Source organism: Pelodiscus sinensis, chromosome 3 (assembly GCF_052426305.1).
Source record: "Pelodiscus sinensis isolate ZL-2025 chromosome 3, ASM5242630v1, whole genome shotgun sequence".
Classification (NCBI taxonomy): Eukaryota; Metazoa; Chordata; order Testudines; family Trionychidae; genus Pelodiscus; species Pelodiscus sinensis.
This window is the reverse complement of record NC_143054.1, coordinates 76,668,964-76,691,557: the sequence shown is the minus strand read 5'-3', so window position 1 is coordinate 76,691,557 and position 22,594 is coordinate 76,668,964. Positions and strand designations below refer to the sequence as shown.

General features: G+C 38.5%; 1 protein-coding gene across 5 annotated transcripts in view; it reads right to left on the bottom strand.

Annotated features, from left to right (window-relative positions):
• The window catches only part of LIN28B (lin-28 RNA binding posttranscriptional regulator B), a 135,308-nt gene that overhangs the window by 110,315 nt on the left and 2,399 nt on the right, over window positions 1-22,594 (bottom strand). Inside the window, exons 1-2 of one of the 5 annotated variants that reach the window (XM_006118448.5) lie at window positions 16,344-16,743; window positions 15,321-15,502 (exon numbers count right to left, since the gene is read on the bottom strand). In XM_006118448.5, coding sequence (XP_006118510.1) covers window positions 15,321-15,502; window positions 16,344-16,353 — 192 coding nt within the window. In that variant the 5' untranslated portion in view covers window positions 16,354-16,743. Of the gene's footprint in view, window positions 1-15,320; window positions 15,506-15,837; window positions 16,304-16,343; window positions 16,744-22,594 lie in introns of those variants that run through there. The other 4 variants (XM_006118447.5, XM_006118446.5, XM_006118444.5 and 1 more) reach the window with 4 other exon arrangements.

Below are 22,594 nucleotides of genomic sequence, written 5' to 3'. Positions count from 1 at the left end.
ACTGTGTCTTTGAATCAATCATATCATTTAATCAATATTTTAAAGGAAACACTGTAGATCTGAAAAACAGGATTCCAGGTGTTCTGCTCAGTATGCTGGTTTTGGTAATAATCAGCTATTATTCATACAGTTCAAAGTGACATGTTTGGAGAAAAATATGCTTTAAGTGAAAACTATTCCTGAAGTAATTCAATTCAAATATCCTTTTGAACTAGTAGAGTTACTAACAGCATTTAACCCCCTTAGATTGCAGCACCGTTATTATAAAGGCAGTAGGAAATAAAGCCATTTTTATATAGGCTGAAGAAGCATCAACTACTTGAATATGAATATCACAAAATGTATGAAGAATAAATAAAACATTTAGATCAAGGAAATCATAGATCTGTGTAAGAAGTCAGAGGGTGAAAAACAAAAGGTCTCATACTCCACACTCATCCATATAATACTCCACTGCAATCAACTGGTGTAAAACTGGTGATATAACTGGTGTAAAACTGGTGTAAGTAGAGATTCAGGCACAGAATATCTACAACCAGGAAGGGACAAAAAGATACTATACTTCTTTGGGAATGCAGTGGTCATAAATGGGCAATGACTAACAATGAAAATAAGTATGGTCTCTTCAATTACTTTACAAAGCATACTGCAAGATCAAAAACTACAAATAGTAAAGATGGTTAGACACATTCACTTACACATTCACTTTTGCAAGATGCAAAATATTCTCTTTAAAACAATATAAAAATGATAAGATTTAAATGTTTAAGCAATTCAGATCTGTTTAAAGTGATTTATTATAGCATTTTTGGCAATCATTTGGATTTACTTAACTACCTTTTGACAAATACAATCCTACTCTGATTTTTAAAGTAAAAATTGATACTATAAATGTGGCTGGAAAGCTACATATAGATTTCCAACCACAGTTTCTCACCATTGCTTTATAGAAATGAGACATTTCAACAACTGAACAAGTGTTATTGACAAAGAAAATGTTTTCTTTTTTAAATATGTCAAAAATATTTTTACTACAGTTATCTAATATTTAATATCTTCTAACAAACAAATTCAACTATAGTTCTCGATAAAAATTACCTAATAATGTTATTTTACACAGATTAAAAGAACAAACTATCTTTCTGCTATTTTCCACAATTTGGCAGTAATGCAAATGTGCCTCATCTAAGTGCCTAATAATGAGCTGTATATTACAATTAAATACACAATGTATGACAAAAAGTTATACAAACAAAAAGATAGTAAATATATTCATCTCACAATAAAATACTAGTAAGATTCTTTCTCTGAAAATGTAAACAACATAAGGGGGTCACATGCTACCTTGTAAGCACATTCACAGCTAAATGTACTCATATATATGTATGTAAACTTATATTCATGCAAATGAAATGACTATAGAATTAATTTCCGTTCCCTTCTGCTACTTAAAGGCTGTGAAGCACTTGCTTAAACTCCCTCTGAAAATTGACAGAGGTATATAGAGAGTGAGTAATGATACCCCCACCCCCAGATTTTAAAAAAAGCTAAATGCTTACTTGATAGGAAACTCATGTTTAAAATACCTCATTTTCCTCACTGCAAAAACTCCTTGGGTGAAATCCTGGCCCCATTAAACCCAGTTGGTGTTTTTGCCTCTATTTTAATGAATCTAGGATTTTACCCTTTTTTATTTCAGCAATATGCGGTTCTTAAAGTCTAACTACAATGTACTGGACTGTCAATAGATTAGTTTTAATGAAAAATATCTAATTAAAGGTGAGTTAAACCTTTTTTTCCTTTTAGAAAATTATTTCACATTTTACAATTGTTAACAAATGGATAATATGAATCTTGCTACAAAATAGTGGCATCATGATACACCAGAAGGCAATAATTTCATGTCGATTAGTTCAATATTTCTCAAGAGAATATAACTTATTATAGCTAAATTTCACAATGGAACTAATGAGCTCAATATTTCTTAGCTCTCACTTTTTTTTCTACTGAAAATGATGCATATATCCATCTTATATTGAACTAAACAAACATTACTAAGTGAAACAGTCTGCAAAAACAAATATAAATACATAAGCATTACATCATTTTGAACACAAACAGCTAGTTTTTTGTTAATTGATTGTCTTCAGTACTGCTACCTATGGAATTATTCTAAACACAGGCATATTAAAAAAGGAACACACTTATCAGTTTACTTTAAATTACTAGACTTACTCTTAAAAAGTCTTAAGATTAAAAACTCCCATAAGAATTCCTTTTGTTTTTTCAAAGGGTTGTTATTTAAAATGCTACCATGTTAGAGCCTGGTCTGAAAAATCTTCATGCAAAGAAATAGTCCTCAATTTAATGGGTCTATCCAAATGAGCAGGGCTACCCATGTGACTCGAGACTGCAAGATTAAGCCTGTAGACACAAGCATTACAAGCATGGAATGGCATGGCCTGTTTTCATTAAAAACAAACAACAGTAATATTTAAACACTCCTCTTTACATACTTTTTAAAATTTACAACTAGAAATTAAATAGCTGTAATACAAAAAATAAATCATTCCCTATAAAATGATATATTATTTCAAAAGGTATAGATTTATTTGAGGAAACCATGTCCAGGAGGACTGATTTTTCCTAAACGGTTTTATTCTCAGTGAAAAACAATGTACTAATCCGTTTATTTAAAAGAAAAAGATTTTGTGCTCAAAATACCTTCACAGTATTACAAAATAACATCCATGAACTTTTCTATTACACATTAAAGTTCAATTTGAAGAAATATTTTTAAAATGGCACTTAAAAACTTACTAAAAAAAAACAGTGCAGATATGCATATATATGTTCATAAAAATACATATCCATTAATAGAGTGACATACTATTTTGACCACAGTATTCTGATAGTTTTCAATGCTCACAGAAAATTCTGCATTGATATCTGAGCTTTGAAGGGATACTGTCAACTTGAATATTCTGAATTAGGGTACATCTAGACTACATGCCTCTGTCGCCAGAGGCATGTAGATTAGGGTACCGGACATAGTAAAATGAAGCGGCGATTTAAATAATCGCCGCTTCATTTAAATTTACATGGCTGCCGCGCTGAGCCGACAAACAGCTGATCATCTGCTTGTCGGCTCAGCACGATAGTCTGGACGCTCCCCTGCCCGCTGAGCCGACAAACAGCTGATCATCTGTTTGTCGGCTCAGCGCGATAGTCTGGACGCTCCCCTGCCAACATCAAAGGTATTTGTCGACCACCCAGGTATGCTTCCTGGGATGAGGCATACCTGGGTGGTCGACAAATACCTTTGATGTCGGCAGGGGAGCGTCCAGACTATCGCGCTGAGCCGACAAACAGCTGATCAGCTGTTTGTCGGCTCAGCGCAGCAGCCATGTAAATTTAAATGAAGCGGCGATTATTTAAATCGCCGCTTCATTTTACTATGTCCGGTACCCTAATCTACATGCCTCTGTCGCCAGAGGCATGTAGTCTAGACGTACCCTTAGACTGACTCAAATTCCATCTTCTCGTAGAGTTCACTTTAAATAATATGTCCTATGGTGGGTTTTTTTAAAATTCCTTTAAAAAGAGCGAGGAAGGAAGAGAGGCTTTTTAAACCCTATTGATGTAGATGTTTATAAAGATCTTTTCAGCAAGGGACAAATGAAGTGTCACTTACTATACAGGAAATATACTGAAACTGTCTTCATGCAAAGCACTGTCAGAAGTACCAAATAAACTGACGAAGGAAAAAAGAGAGAAAAATTCCACTTTAGTTAATCATAGAACTGGAAGTGACTTGAGGTCATCAAGTCCAGTCTCCTGCCCTCATGGCAGGACCAAGCACTGTAGATCATCCCTGACAGGTGTCTGTCTAACTTGCTCTTAAATATCTCCAGTGATGGAGATTTTTCAACCCCTTAGGCAATTTATTCCAGTGTTTAACCACCCTGACAGTTAGGAAATTTTTCCTAATGTCCAACCCAAACCTCCCTTGCTGCAAGCCCATTGCTTTTGTCCTAGCCTCAGAGGCTAAGGAGAACAATTTTTCTCCCTGTGACCCTTTTAGATACTTGAAAAGTACTATCATGTCCCCTCTCAGTCTTCTCTTTTCTAAACTAAACAAGCCCAACCAATTTTTTCAGTCTTCCCTCATAGGTCATGTTTTCTAGACCTTTAATCATTTTTGCTGCTCTTCTCTGGATCTTCTCCAATTTTTTCACATCTTTCTTGAAATGTGGTGCCTAGAACTGGACACAATACTCCAACTGAGGCCTAATCAGCGCAGAGTAGAGAGGAAGAATGGCTTCTCGTGTCTTGTTCACAACACTCCTGTTAATGAATCCCAGAATCATGTTTGGGTTTTTTTTGCAAGTGTCACACTGTTGTCTCATGTTTAACTTGTCATCCACTGTGATCCCTAAATCCCTTTCAGCAGTACTCCTTCCTAGACAATAGCTTCCCATTCGGTATGTAAGAAACGGATTGATCCTTCCTAAGCGGAGTACTTTGCATTTGTCTTTAATCTAGGTATTGCCTATAATTATAGTGTGTACACATTTTCATCTTGATATTTTTCTTTTAAAGTTCTCTGCCCTCATATCATCTACAGTACATTCATCTCTCGAACCTTTCCTCATGTGAGTATAACATGACTACATTATAGTCAATAGAGATATATAAGGGCTTGTCTAACCAAGCTTTTAATTACCATGCTACTTGTCAATGTCCTCCAAACTGTACTTTGTTTCATATCTAAAGCAACCACCTTGAAAGCAGAGTCTATTTTAAGAAAATGTTGATTGTCGAGATGTACATAGTCAAAACAGTCTAACTAAATTATTCACTCAAGAACCATGCAGAAATCTTTATGTTTCTGCTGGAATAATATCTTCTAAAGAGAAACAAAAATTTGAATTATAAAAACAACACTTCATTCAAAGTTTTACTTGGCATAATTAAATGGCCGCCACCAGTTAGGCTGACAGACCTGCCCGGAAAAGGTAGGCGGGGGCAGCTCTCCGCCCCTGGAAGGGACAGTGCTGGGGCTAGCTTCACCCTGGCAGCATCAGCACCACTGAGAGCATGCCATACCTATGCCAGAAAGGGCCCAGAGCGCTGACTGTTGCCACTGCCACAGTAGCAACTGTGGTGGCCGGGAGCCCTGGGCCCTTTTGAATTGCTGGGCCCTGGGGCAACTGTCCCCTTTCGTTCCCCCACCCTCCATCAGTAGGCCTGGTCACCACCTCCTTGTAAACAAGTATTTACCGAGTACAGGTTGTACCTCCATTAACTGGGATTTCGTGGTCTGGCATGGACCATGGATGTTTCTGGACCACAGAGCCCAGGAACAGGGAGGTCTGGTAGTGGTGCAGGAGCGCTGAAGGGAGCACTGGTGACTCAACCAGGATCCCATTGGGGGGGGGGGAGGGAGAGTTCTGGCCCCAGCGGAGCTCCCTGACCCCAGCAGCTGGGGAGTTCCAGCCTGGCAGTGGCCGTGGAGTTCTGGCGATGGCTAGGGAGCTACAACCCTAGAGACAGCCAGGGACCTCGGCTCCAGCCCGAGCTCTGGCCCTGGCCCTGCTCTGTCTCCAGCGGCCCAGGAGCCCCAGCCCCAGTAGCAGCCAGGAAGCCCCAGCTATGGCGCTCTGGCCCCAGCAGCAGCGAAGCCAGTGGCATCTAGAGAGCCCTGGAAGACTGGGACAGCAGCACAGGCAAGCTGGAGTCCTAGTGTAGTGGCAGCACAGGTCATGAAATCCCACCCAGGTTTGACCTGCAATTTTGGGGCCATTCTTGTGGCATTTCCCATTTGAGGCAAACACCACCCCTCAACAGGATGGGGGAAGGGGGAGGTCAGCAATGTTCCCTCTAATCTTTTCCATCCATGTGAAGATTTTTTCCATCTGTATGTGGAATACTTTTTTTATGTGCACAGAAGTTTGTATGAATGTTTACCACAAATAGAAACCAAAAACCCCCAAACACCTAGCTGTGAGTGCTCTGCTAATCAGCTGGGCAGCGTTTGAATTTCTCCCAAGTGGCTGCAAAAGTACACATTTTACAGGGAATACTGGGTGTCAGTCCATTTGGGGATCATCGCACAAATTTCTTCTGCCATCCTTCCTTCGTGAGGGAAAGAATGACCTGAGTTTAGGTAATTTTTCAACAGAAAAAATGAAAAATGCCTTATCACCAGGCTTTGCATATCTTAATGAATCAAAACAGATTGGCAGATTAGTGGTCTACTGACAAGTTAGTCATATGGGACTGCAAATAGCACATGTATATTGTACGAGAAAATAGTACATAGTAAGTAGGATGTAAAAAGTTATATAAGTCTGGTCCATGAACTTGTGATCTATAACATCTTAAATTATATAATTTTAAGGACCATTATGCAAATTTTAATTAAAGACACTGGACCAAACTCAGTGCTGATTTATACTTTATGTATCTCACAGGGACTAAATCAGGACAAATACAGCTGACTATCTTTAAAACACAAGAAAGCTATGATTAAACTATGTTAAGAGTTTGTCCACACTTGAAATGCTACAGCAACACAGAGGTAGCACTTAAGTGTAAACACTACGGCTGTGTCTAGACTGGCATGATTTTGCCGTTAAAAGTATTTCTGCAAAAGTGCGTCTAGATTGACAAGGATGCTTTTGCGCAAAAGCATCCATGGCCAGTCTAGACGCGATTTTGCGCAAGAAAGCCCCGATCGCCATTTTAGCCATCAGGGCTTTTTTGCGCAAAACAATTCTTCCCTGTCTACACTGGCCCTCTTGAGCAAGTAGTCTTGCGCAAGAGGGCTTTTTCCCTGAGCGGGAGCGTGAAAGTATTTGCGCATGAAGCACTGATTTTGTACATTACATAGTCAGTGCTCTTGCGCAAATTCAAGTGGCCAGTGTAGACAGCTGGCAAGTTTTTGCACAAAAGCAGCTGCTTCTGCACAAAATCTTGCCAGTCTAGACGCACCCCACCTATACTGATGGGAGAAGCTCTTCTACTGGCATAAGTAATCCACCTCTCCAACAGGTGGTAGCTACATTGACAGATGAATTCTTACATCAACTCAACCCTGTCTAGTCCACACTAGGAGCTATGTCTGCTTCACTACACCATTCAAGGGTGTTGATTTTTTGGATAACCAAGGCAAAGGGTTTGAATTAAATGCAGAACAGCAAGAAAATTCATAGTTTAAAATCCATTCCTAATCCACCATGTTGGATATAGGCATTGAAGGGGTTTGAAAAGTCAACAGGACTGGTAAGACAGGTAGGCAGAATTTAGCCCTTCTGTGTGGCAATACCTAAGAAAAAACATTGTAAATGATTTATATATATTAAGCTTGAAATTCTGTCTGTGAATCAGCTCAGTCCCAGTGACATAGATCTATGTGATTTCTTGACCTCATTGTTTATGGCAGCTTAAAAGAAACCATGCAGAAATAAGAGGAGATGTGCTAATGACTGATTTATCTCATTATTCTCTAGTTTCACATCAACAATGACTAACTCTTCAAATGGCCAAATTGTGTGGTTTAGATCACATAACTTTAAGGGTATATAATATCAATACAGGTCAAAATATTAAATACTAGAAATCCATATGGGCCTGATCCAAAATCTACAGTGGGCAATGGGGTCATTCAATTGATTTCAGCAGGTTTTATATCGGGCCTTATGTGAATTTGTACATTCCAAATATCAAAAGCCCCATAAGCATTCTTGAGACATTACTGCGTGCACACAGCAAATGTTTTTAAACCCGATATTTCAGCCAATACTGTATTTTTGAAAGTAGCCTATTTAGTAGACCAAAACTTTTGAGTAACAGCTTACAAATTGTTAAAAACAAAGCAGTTTAAAAGGTTGTACACAGGGTTAATTCAGAGAACTAGGCACATCCATACTTCAAAAGGAAGCACATTCATATTTATTTTAGTCTGTTTACACATGGGATAATACTTTTATACTAAATCAACTGAGGGGTAACTTTTCATGTAACTTGATATAACCATGAACAACAGGAAGTTATAACAGAAATACAAATTCCATAAAACAAATGAACCTGAGAATTCCTTTTTTTGAGCCAATTCCATATGCTAATTATATCTTTTTTCAAATGACTCTTTAAAGCCAAATATCCTAATTAATTGATAAAATGTTTAATATTGCCACTTTACTTTATGTAACATTTGATAAGGGCCTACATCCTGATGATTTTATTCATGCAAATATGCACACAAAGTAAAAAGGAACTATTAATATGAGTAAAGTATCATAGTTCATCTGTACAAAAAATAAAGAGGATTTACAAAGGAAAACAAAAAACAAAGTAGCTGAAATTGTTTTAATATTCAGAAAATATTTATATTTCAAATAAAACAAAAACAATGAATTAATGTAACATATATTTGTATACTACAAAAATATTTTAAGGATACATTATCTAACTATATTTTCTTTGATTGGGATATGGATTTGTTTATTTTTTGTTACAAATTAAACAATAAAAAACATACATTTCAGAAACATATTAAATATATCTAATGAGAAAGCACAGACTACTGTAATGCAACAAACACCTGAAAGAGAATGATTTCAGAAACACCTCAACATAAATAATAGCTCAGACATATTATAACAAGCAACCGAAACCAGGATATGTTCAAAGGAAAATGTTTATACCAACTCAAAGGAAATGACTATACTAAACATTATAAACTTGTCATTTCATAAAGTCTTATTTTTTAAATTATAACAGATTTAAACACTGATATTTAATAGGAAAAATATAAAAAAAATACACGTCAAGCTCTATACTGTTAATATATTGATATAGTTTTGGTAAAAGTATTAAATATATGAACACATAAAATTACTACATTCTGTTCTTCAATATTCATACATTTATGGGAGACATAATTTAAACTGTTCATTAGAATGAGACATTTTAAAATAAATCTTTCTGTCAAATGAGATGATCACAGAACTAAATGTGATCGTTAACTCAAGAGTTACATTCTCCATACTAATTAAGATATTTCACAGCTAATCTAGTGACAGCTTTCTTGTACTACCACTTACCTAGAATAAGAAAAACATAAGTATTATTTTTTAATACTGGATAATCTAAAAACTCACACTGTTACAATAATCCATATTATTTTTTTAAACCAACAGCAAAATATCTTTAATTTATACATTAGAATGACACAGGTGAGGGCAGATCCTGCAGACACTCAGAAGAGATATGTCAGAGTACATTGGTGCACATAACATTAATTCTTCATATGGACGGAAAAAATGAGAGGGGACATTTCCAGCAATTTAAAACTGTTTCCAAACATCTAATTTATGCACTGTTGACCAGGTTTGAAGGGAGCAACTGTGCTCCCCAGGAATCCTTCATCAGGTGTCCATTCTTTCAGCCTCTCCTGAATCCTCCCATATGACATTCCATGATGGCCCTGGACTCAAGACTGCCCATACAAGTCATAAGCTACATTCCCAATGACTAGACTCAGGCCATTCAGCAAGCCTCAGAAATTTTGGAGTGCAAGCCTGTTCCCTCTAATACTCTTCATACCAACAGACACACATTTGCTTCTCACTTGCTCATTAAAAGGCTCTTCTCTCTCTCTGGCTCCTCAGGTACCTGCCACCATTTATATTTAGTTTGGGGGTTGGGTTTTTGTACCTGCAAAAAACACTTCAGGGAGCCTCACTCAGAGACTGCTATCCTCCTCAGGGACATGGCTATGTTTCACGCAACAAAGGAAAATGCTCTGTTCCATTCACCCCATTTGCTCATCAAAACTTCTAATCGCTCTCTACAAATTTTTTAAGCTGTAGTCATGATATGAAAGAGATGTACTGGATCACTAAGGCTATGTCTACACTGCAGTGCTATTTCGAGATGCCATAGATATCCCAAAATAGCTATTCCGCATCTTTTGAATGCACCCATTATTTCTAAATATAATGGGCTCGCTATTCTGACATCCCTGTAAACCTCATTCCACAAGGAGTAAGGGATGTTTTGGAATAGCAATTTATTTTGAAATAACTGCTGTGTAGACAGTGCCAAATTTCTAAATAACCTATTTTGAAATTGACTCAAAATAAGCTATACAATTTGTGAGCTAAGGGTGCAGTGTAGACACATCCTCAGTGTATCCCCCTACAAAGACAAGATCTAAACCTTGACATTAGGGACATTAAATGTGCTACCTTATGCCTAGTTCTGGATGTCTTTTACTCTTAAAACTTAGCTGATATCAGTAGCAGATCTGGATACAAAAGAAACACAATGATCAGATACTTAATCTTAAAGCGACAATCATCTTAGAACCTAGCACCCAAAGAAATGTTGAAAACAGATTCTATTTCGAGCATCATAGCTGATCCTAAATTCCCCAGTCAATATATGTTTTATTTATATGTTTTTACAATTACATATTATTTTTTCTTTCTCACTTTACAGTGTTATGTGAAAGATCTACTGAAACAAAAAGGGAAAACAATACAATTTACTATATACAAAGTGAGGTCAAATGCACAAAGTAACTAAAGGAAACAAAACTCCTCAGATTTCTTCCAGCTGCAGTAGTCTTAAGTGTAACAATAGCAGTTAAAAATGTTTTAGATAGAAGTGTGAGGTTTTGGCTAATTCTGGACCTTTAAATACAGATATAGAAAATATACTATTTTAGAAACAAAATACAGGTCTATGTAGCACTTTGAAGACTAACAAGATGGTTTATTAGATGATGAGCTTTCGTGGGCCAGACCCACTTCCTCAGGTCTGGCCCACGAAAGCTCATCATCTAATAAACCATCTTGTTAGTCTTTAAAGTGCTACATAGACCTGTATTTTGTTTCAGCTACACCAGACTAACACGGCTACATTTCTACCACTATACTATTTTAGGTTTCTAAATCCTTACACAAAAATCAAGCCCATTCATACAATCATTTTGGAAAGCAGAACCAGACTCTCATATAGGACACCACCACTAGCTGCAGTTCTAAACAAGACCATCTAGGTAAAGACTTTAAAATTCAAAAAATGGAGCATAAAGTTAATGAAGCTCTCACATGTAATAAAAACATGTATAAAGCATGTAACACATTTTAAACCAACAAAACTGATCTTTTTTGTGTGAACATATAAACAATCTTATTAAGCACTTTCAAAGTTAAACCTTCATCCCTGGGTAAAAGAATAATTGGAGCTGAAAGAGACCCTAAGTCAGAGTTCATCTGCCAACCCCTCCACCGCACCCTACTCCTGGTTTTAAAAATATATATATATATATATATATATATATATATATATATATATATATATATATAAACATCTTTGCCATTAAACAAACTTCAGGAAACAATCCTTTCACTGTAATATTGGGGCTTCACCCTCATACATAATTCCTTTTAGATTACAGAACAGTAGAAGTTTTAAACTGCTGTACACAAAAATCACAGGAGGTTTCTGTCACTGCGCACACACACTATACCCAACTCTGCCCTCTGATAAATGCATACACCTCACACTAAAGACAGGATCTATTATAATGCAGCTAATGTGGAATGTAAAGTGCAAAGTGATACTAATTTGATATGGTACAATTCCGTAGAAGTCCACAGAATTACACTATGTAGAATATGGTCCTTTATATTTACTCTTATAAATAAACGATGGTCCCATTTATGCAATTTGAGTAAGGTGTGATTCAGAAACAAACAAACTAGTTAACCTATAACTTCCTTCTGAAAATAATGAACAGCTCAAACCAAAGACATGAAGATGCTGAATACATAGAAAGGCATGTGCAAACCAAAACAGAAAAGGAGCTGAGTGTAAATATTTACAAATGTACTCTTCTTTAATTATAATATATAAATATAGAGACACCTCTGGTATGTTTCCATCTGAAATAATGTGTATAGCTCTAAGTACTTCATTACCAGAAAGATAATGACAAGCTGACCACAGTTCAGAGAAGATCAATCAAAATCAGAGTGCTGAAGGGAATAACTTAAAAAGAAGAGATAAAGTTCAATACTGCAACTGTGTCATGCACTGAACCTTCACTGACTTAAAGAAGTATAGGCTCTAAAAAGATCTAAATATGCACAGCTGAGTTAAACAATGACAAATGGGAAACATGATTACAGTCCACATGTAACTGACAGTGTAAACACCAAGGGAGATAAATTATTTACAGTACTATAAGTAAATAGAAGTGGGTATAGTAGGATGAAATTATTAAAGGGAATTTGAACTAACTATAAAGAAATTCTTCCTAACAGCAAGATCTGTTAGGCTTTAAATAATTTCTCAAGTGAATGGGATGGAAAATCCCATAATTTGGAATATTTAAAGCTATACTACACAAAACACTAGAAGTGTATTTATAGGGAACAATTCTGCATAGACAACTAAATTATGCAGTGGGTTTTTCCTATATTTAATTTGTAGGATTCTCAGAGATATAGTATCTAAAAAGGCTGTGGAAAAGCTGTATGTAAGCTATGCTCCTGTACCTATATACGTGCTGTAGTAGAAGACACACTAGTTCTAAAATAGTATACAGCAATTTATCCTGATAAATTCATAATATGACTGCAAAGCCTTTCTCACATGAGCTATCCTTCTGACTTCAGTAGTTGAATGATTAAGAACTCATTGCATAAGTACAGTTTTGGAGGATCGGGTCCACTGAAAATACAGATTCCAGACTCTCTTTTAACAGCATGTAATCTCTTTGTATAACATTTCAGATTTTAAAAGGACTTTGATTATTGCTACTATCCATCCACTAGTGACTACTGTCACTTCCAAATCAGCTACTCAACTGGAACAATGTATTCTATAATAATGAAGTATATGAAATTCAGACACAACCTGAGTTAGGCATCACTTCTTCCCTTCTTCCTCCCTCCCCCACCTTACAGTAAACCTTTGGGAGAAAGAAGAGACCAATATCACCAAAAGCCATGTATTTAATTAACATTTTACCAAGAAAAAAACAAAATGGGATATATTAAAATACTTTCTTTGGTATAATGGGAGTAATTAATTATGAACCACCCATAAATTAGCTCATTAAGACATATATTTGAGAAAAATCCCAAATTGCTATGCTATCTTTTATGGCATTGCTTACTACCAGAAATCTTTAAATCCATACAAATATTTATGACATGTAGATTAGTATAGTATCTACAAACATTTACACTTGAAATTATTACCTCCTGAAGACACCAGCATAACTCACATATTAGCTTATTAAATGTCCACATCTTCTATGTGACACAAAAGATAAACGGGCTTCAACATTTCCTACAATTGTATGACATTATCTTTTAACTAGCTGTGCATATTTTCCATTATGTAAGCATATTACACATTACGTGTTTTAAAGTATCAGTGTCAAAATCCCACACATAATATGAACAGTTAACATTTTTCTGCAGTTACATAGCTCTAATAATACTGCTCCCCAATACATTTATGAATAAAATTGCAGTCCTTTAGACATTTGGTGTGTTTTTAATATCTTTAACAATGAGAACAAAACATACCAAGGTATTAAACAGAAGACATTATTTTCATTTTTTTCTAAAAAGCATGTTTATACAATTGCAAAGAGCAATTACTAACCTAAAGAAGGTGTGGAGGTGGGGGGGGGGGGGGAAGGGGAGGAGGAGGAAGGCAAGGAAACTGATAGCAATCAGATTTGACAGTGGATTTCAGCAATTCAGTCTCACGAAAAGCGGCAGCAAAAGAGCTATTTCATCCATGCCTGACAGTGCAAAGCAGGAAGTGCAAAAATTTAAAAATAAGAATTCCTCTTACATTAAAAATAAAATCTATATTTCATTTCACAGTTATCCCTGATTCCACGTGAAAACAAATAATACTGGTGAGTAGGCCCTAGAGACGAGAAGACCTATCACAATAGGTCAGAAATCTTCCCCTACCAAAACATCACCACAAAGCAAAGCAACATGCCAGCAGGCACTGTTTCTTAGGTTGCAGTTACCTCCTATCAGCTTCATCCTAAATAAATTCCTTGAACATGAACAGTGAACATGAGCCCAAGCATACAGTAATATGTGGAATAAGAGCATCACAATAGAATATCATGTAACAAAACCTCCCGCAAACCACTGCAAACGTCATTTAAAGTGGACAACTATTTTAAAAGTTAAGATGCCATTAGCTTTCCTGACATGGCCATAACCCAGGCTGAAATAGTCTCTTTACTTGGCAGATATTGATCTCTTTTTTTCCCCCTGATCATCTGAATATTTTTTAGACGGTTGATTGAATTCAAAATGTCATTGTTGCAATTTGGGACTAATACAGCATGGAGGGGGATACAGGCACACTGGTTTCTCACAAAGCCCGTCAAGAATCTTTGAAGTTTTCAAAAATTCCTGATTATCATTTCTTGAAGCTGAAACTTTTTTACATGAAGACATTTGCTTGAGAGTTTCCATGTACAAAATAAGGCTCCAACCAGGTATGTTAAAAATATAAATAATAGACACATGTCTTTATGGTCAGTGCCCTTAAGGCTTAAAGAGACAGTGTCCTTAGTTTTAATTACAACTTGATACATTTTCCAAAAGAGATTTAACCCTCTCCCCCCCCACCCCCCCCCCACACATATTCAGAGACTGATGAGTCACATATTATCATAGGGATGTTTTCATGTCTGTATTACTACAAAATCAAACTACAAATTACATTTACTTTCCCCAAATTAATCTGGGATGAATTACTTTTAAAAATGGTCTAATTTTATAGGAAGAGTGTTACAAGAAAAATATGTTCATATCCAACCTAAATGCCAAATTTATTTATTTACCCTTTTCCATGTTTGTTTGTTTGTTTTTAAAAACAAACACCTTTGCACAGAGGAACCTATCCGCTCCTAAGCAAATGACATACCTAAAAAGTTTAAATCTTATTAAAAACAGGATGTGAGATTTAAAACAATTGAGAAGGGAAACTTTGTACCCGGCACAGCATTGTTATGAGATAAAATATTCTTTTGCCAAATCCACCAACTATGGATACCGATCTTATTTGAGTTTAGAGGGTGATGCAAAGATAACCAACCCATTCTTACAGCAGTTTTTTTAAATATAATATAGATACAGATGTATCTAAATATCTAAAACGATAGATTGTTTCCCTTCCAGTGTAACTCGATCACCATTGAACTCAGTCCAAAAGGGGAGGGATTGAAAAAGATGGGAGACAAAAGTTGCTCTTACTTGGTGTACAAAAACATCAACTGGAGACTCCAAGGGGTTTCCCTCCCGGTTGATCATGGAGATGAACCCGAATCCCATTCTCACATTGAACCACTTGCAATGGCCTGTTCCGTGTAAAACCTGGGATTCCTCCTCTTCCTGCGCCGGCAACTTTCCGGGCTCGTCTCCACCTTTACTCGCCCCTGCTGAGGAGGAGGGGGAAAAAAACACAAGATGCAAAGCAGAGAGTTAAATTCTGGTAAAGATCATTTGCCATCCCATTGTATAGAGGGGTTACTAAGCGGGCAGAGAAACTCACTCGCTTACTATAATATCAGCCCGTTTCCTATCCCTCCACGCAAAACCTTTAAAAACACACATACACACACTGCCCAAAAAGCACGCAGGCAAGCCGAGAGGAAAGCCCGCATATGCCCGCTCTCTTTCGCACAGAACAGCCCACGTCCTGTATCTACGCGTATTTTTCCATTTCACGACAACTTCCAGCCACTCAACGCCCCCGAACACGCAACTTTACTTGAATATTGCTGGTTTAGGACCGATCCCATTTTCCAACAGAAATTCTTCGGTAAATTGTTCTCCTCTTGCAAAGCGCGACGGGGGTGGAGAGAGAATGAGCCCAAAAGGGGGCAGATTGCACAACAACTTGTTATTGCACATGCAGCGGCGGATCTAGGGCTATTTTCCAACGTGCATCCATCCCTCCCCCTTTTGGAATAACTCTCACTTAAAGTTGGGGGGACAGGTGTACAGGCGTTTTCTCATCCCACCCCTGAAACCGTGCTTAGTCGCCCAGGAACAATTCAAACAATAGCCCCCTGAAAGCCTTTCAAGTTTGTGAATCGGTGTGGGCGGTACAGAACATTTTTGGAAATCCGTATCAATAGGTTTGTAGAAAGCCCCCCTTGCGCGATCTGATAAAAAAAAAAGAGAGTAGCGCATAGTGGTGTTAAAAAAAGAGGAGGGGGAGGGGAAGAGAGAGAGAGAAAATCACAGTAAAAACAATAGAATAAGAAAATTAACCTTCGGCCATGTTGCCCCACGGGCCCTCTGCTTCAAACTCGTGAGATGAAAACTTTCCTTTTGGATCGAAGTGGTCTTCTGCATCAATCTAACATCCTGATTTTGAACGATCGCAAATTTAGCTCGCATGGTCTAATGTGCTTCCCCTCTTTTGATTTTTCCCCTTCTCTCTCCCTCAGTTTCTGGCCCCCTGCGCACACGTGACTTTGTCAATTACATGCTTTCTTGCAACTAATTTCACATCGGATCCTTAAGGGGTTGGCAGGAGTCTGAAGTAGCCAATCGCCATTTCAGCGTAGGATGACACACCAAAATAATTTATGAATGAACAAGAAAAATTCAAATACGAACTTGTCTTACATCTAATTTGCACACTTTACGGTAAACCGGGATGACGTATTGTGGGGGTTTCTGTGCGCGTGTGTGCACACATATAGAGAGACACGTACAGCTCCATATGGAGCTACACCGCGCCCCCAGACGTATAACTGAACTTATTACTATATATGTGGTCAGTCACAGGGAGGCAATCTTATATGTGAACAGGCACACAAAGTATACATGATCACCTTTGCTCTGTGTGTATGCATAACCACAGAAGCACTCTGTGCAGATACACACCTTACTACGCACATTGTGTGTACACAAATTATCTGCGTATTTGCAGGCATTGCTACTTCCTTAATAAAAGTGGTATTTCAACACATGTGAATCATAACTGCATTTTTGCCTTTCAGCGACTTTTTTTTCTCCTGTAGACGCGCTAGCCAAAAATCGACTGCTTCGTGGAATTTAGCAGCCTGATCACCTTATTTTAACGTCAACAGCGTAGGTTCCCAGGAAAACGTCCTATGTACTCTATACAAAAGCATACACAACACACTTGGTGTCGGCATATAAATTGACTATTTCATAGTCAAAAGCAACGCGTACCGGAAACGCTATATCACCTTAATACGGTTCACAGTGTGTTGAGGTTTAGCGTTTCAAAACATTTTTGGAGGGGGATGGGGTGAGGGATTGCACTTCACAGGTTCCTCCGCCATCTCTTTCCGGGGGAGGGGATGTGATTAATGACTTCCTAAATAAGAGCCCAGTTTCCAAGCCTAGCATTAGAGTGAACCTTAATCAGCAGCGATTGTTCTCCAGGAGCATGGTGGTGATGGTGCTGGAGGAGGATGAGGAAAGGCTGAAAGAGAAAAGGAGGATTTGCTAGGGAGGAGGAAGGCGAAAAAAAGAAAAGGAGGAAGAAGACAAAAGGAAGAGGAATAATGCTGGGCTGTAGACTGCAGTTTTAAGTCTCCAGTACTAGTGTGTGGGAGAGTGAAACATACAAAAGAAAAAAAATTACCTAACGGGTTTTACTATTCACTAAGCATTGGAATTCTCAGGTACAGTAGGAAAAGAACATAGACATCATTTCTACTATTGTACTTCGTATACAACGTGTTTCAGATAATATTTTCCTAAATATATAAAAAACTTATTAATCAAAAGTGCCCATTTCCTTTGTTTTCTTCCTAGAAAAAAGGACATGGATAAAATACATGACCGTGCAGTTATGAAAAACATAAAACCATGCCCATCTTTTCATGTGAGCAAACATCCAATTCACTGCACAATCATAAACTTAGATTTGGTGACTCTCCTGCCCCTGTAACATTTAAAAGATAGATTATGTACCTTGTTAAAATCCGAGAAAACGGGGTTAAATTATTTTCTGATTGAAGTGGCATTACCCCGCCACTCTACCCCCTTATTGCATTCACAATAAACAGAAATAAATAAAAAGTCAAAACGACAAACTGTGACCCACACAGATTTTGTACAATTGTTTTATAAAATTGCAAATCACTTGCTGTTTATAGAGATGGCGTCAAGCAGTCTGCCCAATTAAGCAAAACCCCTTTGCTCTGTTGGGCCTGTTTACTCTTTTTGTTGCTTTTCAAGGAAAGTGTAAATCGCTCTCCTTTGTCTTTAATTTCTGTTTGAAATAATAAGGTGCCCACTTGAACATTTGTTAAAAAGAGGTGGGGGTAGGCAAAAGTGTAAAAATACAAGCAATCTGGCAAGTGGAGCAGAAGCTCTAAATCCTGAAATTCCTTTGCAGTCTTCAACCGTAAATTTCCTATAGGTTATTTCAACAGTGGAGGTCGACTTCCTACACTGACCTGCCTTACACATTTATGCAATAAGCCATTCCCCCTTTCGTTTCCTCTTCCTAATAAATGCAATTAGTTTACAAAGTTAAATTAGTATTCAACTCACTTTATGTAGGTTGAAAATTAAAAGCTAAATATTTCCCCTTTATATAAGATCTGCTATATATGATTTCAATTTTGATATAATTAGTGGAAAAATAAGAGCAAGGCAGCTGCAGGGAATACATATTTAAAGTATTTTCTACAAGGAGACTGAAATAGACTGAAAGTATGTATATGAAAATATCAAATATTTTATATGCCTACAAAAACCAGGAGGCATCTATATACATGATTTTTTTACAGTATCTTTTATAAGAGTGTGTATTTTTCTCAGATTGGTCCTCTCTTGGCATTTGGCTGAAAACAATACTATAAAGACTAGACTATTGGTTTTACTCATCCTGGAAACAAATACATTGAATTGATTTCCTGTATTTTATACAGAAATTGTCCTTTGTTTCCAGATAGTTTGAGTTTTGTAAAAAGCATTGAAATCTTATGCTTTTTATCAGAGTAACGTGAGGAGTGTGAACACAGCAAAAGAAATGTGAATGTGGAAAGGATTTCCTTCGCTTCAACATAAATGCTGATTTTGTAAATTATTCGGGGAGGGGGGAACGGAGCTTCACAAGTGGTTTTCACTGAGATTTTTCAGGCCTCCAGTATTAGTGGAATTAAGGTTGGGGTCACTGGACTGGTCACTGGTGTCAGATGTTATCGGCTCATTCATTTCCTGCAAGGGACATAAGCCTTTCAAGTTTTGCGGAAGGTAGAGAGCTGTTGCCAGCTGGGAACTCTCATTCCAAAATTCATTCACAATCAGCAACAAACACTTTTTTTTAGCACACCCGGGTCGGGGAAATTCGAGGATCCCGGTCATATTTCACGCGTTAGAGAGATGCCGCTGTCTTTAACCTCGACTTGTTCTCCTCACACAAAACAAGCTTTTTCGTTGAGAGTATTACACGGAGAAAGAGTCGGATTCATGAAGCCGTTCCAGGGTTTCCTTTGGCATCAACCTTCCCCCCACCCCTCCCCGCCCCGCGCTCTGCTGCCTGTTTTCTAATTTGTCGTGTTTCTAAAACTTCTCTGGCTTTAATTTTTTTCTCATTTCCGATTTCTTTCAATGCCGCTTCCACTCCTCCCACCTCATGTATCTGAATCAAAACTCATGTTTGACACTGTGAAAACCGAGCTCTTCAGACAGCTTCCATGCCCCATGTTTTAAAAACACTCTGTAGTTCGGCTCGGGTGGCTAATCAAGAAAAGCAGGAGCGCGCGCCTCTGCCATTGCCCTGCGAGAACCACCTAGAAAGGGATTTGTGGGGAGGGGGGAGGGATTTTCTTTTTGAACTAGTGTCATCGCCCGGAGCTGGAATTCCCCAAATCCTCTTCCCAGAGCCAGCGACGGCCCATTCTCAAACGTGCCAGTGTGGGGGAGAGAGAGCCCCGGCGCGCTGCGCTTGGGCTCCTTTACTTTCCTGCAGCTCAGAAGTCTCCGGTGTTTAGCGCGATGGTCTCTATTAAAACCAGACCCGACGCTGCGGTTCTTTCGGAAACGAGGGGGAGGGGCAGCGCCGCGTTGGCTGGTCAAGTCACCCACCCATCTCCCCTCGCCCACCTGGAACCAGATTCCAGAGCCGGGTGACGGGCGCTCCTGGCTTTGCCTAGGCACCCACCAGACAAGCTGCTACTCTCCAAGCCTGGCCCCACGTGGGAGCCGGCGGCGTACTCCCGCCTTTCGGGTACCTCCTGCCTCCAGCCAACCCGGGCCTGCCTCCACCAAGGCAGCCAATTTTCTGCCCCGCCCCACGGCAGGGGATCCCCAAGGTCCCGCCAACTGAGCAGCGCAGCGTGGCCGCCTAGGCGGACCCGACCTGTTACCGGGTGTTTTGCTGCACTGCATCAGTTTCACCAGGCTATTACCTGTAGGGATGCCCCGCCCTGAAAGTTGCAAGTTTAAGGAAAAAGCCCCACACCCAGAAGCTGTTCTTTGCTGTGCACACTCGCTCCGTCCCGCAGGATCGAGGTAGCTTAGCTGTTCCTTTAGCAGGGGGGAGGAAAAATGTGCATAGTGTCTGTGTGGCGGGGGTGCTAAGAACCACTGGACCATATATGATGGAAGGCACTTCAAATGAGGTGCGGTAGCACCTCTGGCACCACTGGGTTCAGCACCTTGTCTTTCCTTTAGTTTTTGAAGAATTCTCCTGAGCCGTCCATGTCATGATCCCCTGGTCAGAGAACTCTCCCCTCCCTCGATAGTCTTCACGCTCAAACTACCAGAGGAATGAATGAAACTGATCGCAGCGGCTAGAAGGCAGTAGGCGGGAGAAGGCAAGACAGTCTGGTGGGTATGACTGCTTTTCATGTCATTATGACCCACCCCACCATACCACTTTCTATCATTCACCGGCGCTGGGCTGGCTTTGTTGAGTGTCTGCCAGTGTTACCTATTCCTAAACTTTGAACATTCCTCCTTAGCCCTAATGTCAAGATCCCTGGGCTGTGTACAGAAAGACAGTGAGAGGAAATTCAACGCCCTAAACCAGATAAAGCATGGGTTCCCAAACTGGGGGGCGTGAAGAAATTCCAGAGGGGGAGGGCGCGAGGCGATCCCCCCATCAAGTTTTGCTGCCCCAGTCAGTTCCTTTTTTTCCTCAAGTTTTGCTGCTATTTTGGGGGGGAAGGCGTGAGGGTTTCTCAAAAATCAAAAAGGGGGCGTGATGCCTAAAAGTTTGGGAACCACTGATAAAGCGAATGAATTCAACAGAAAATCGGGAACCTATCTTCTTTCCCCCATTTCACTGTTGTTTACGTTGATTTCTTTACCTTTTTCGACGACTCCGTTGTCCCGACTATAAAAGTTAACAATTAAATATCAGGTGGTGTGGGGTTTTTTTTGTAGGAACTTAGGACTTTACTCCTCATCTTAAGTATTTCTTATAATATAGGGGAAAATCTTATACTTTTTGACCGAAGACGCTTCTTAAGGCTTATTTTAAAATTTAAATTAAATAAACCTCGTTCCGAATTAATTGTTCTCTCCATAATTAAAAACTATGAAAAAAATCTAATATGCACTTGTATGTTTGAATACTAAGTTACTGGCATGTTATGCTAATACCTTCGCTATTTACATGCTTTACATTATTTTAGTGTTAATTATCGATTCATGTAATGATCTGTTAAATGTCAATTGTTTTCCAGAATTTATTAAATATTTTATTCAACCATAAAAATGGACAGTTAGCCAGCCATTTGCATTTTGATCACGTTAGAAAAAGTTAACGTCATCGTGCAGTCGAAAATGGTGACACGTATTTAACAACTTGATGCTGATCGCATGGTTTTTAAAAAAATGTGTCACGTAGGTGAACGACTGGAACCTATCCAATGTTTACGTCTGAACTTTGAATATGTTAAGTAATATTTGCCAGCCACTATTTCCTCTTCATTCTTGGCTAAAATATTTTGTATCAAAGTATGTATTTTGTGTTTCACGTTCATAGGCGGTGCTATATTAATAAATAAACAAGAGTTTGGGGGAGGGAAGGTTAAAGTAGGCGATTTTAAATAGTTTATGGTAACAATATAACACATTTTGATACTGAAAGTGAAACTGTTAACAATCTGGAACATCTAACAATGCACTCTGCATTTTTGCTTGTAAAATAGATGGTTTGGAGAGGCATTATTAAAACACCCGAACCTATTCTAATCCTAGACGTAATCCAAGGGCATTAGGACACTGAGACCCTTCTAGAGCTCACTGCGGCTGTGGCCTCATGTACATTAGGCAGTTTTTCAACTGCGGATTTGCAACTGATAAGGATTGCTTCCATCGTCAGATTTAAGGAGGCGCCACCGTAACTTGCGGAAAACGTGGCTATATTAGGAAAAACAGCCCTAAATGAAGCGTCCTCTTGTAAAATCCCTCTAATCACACTGACAAGTATTCAAAATAGATGGCACATAAGGAGACATTGTATGCGACACTGCATAGGTATAAGACAAGCCTAGAAAATAAAGATTGCAGCTGCTCCCCAA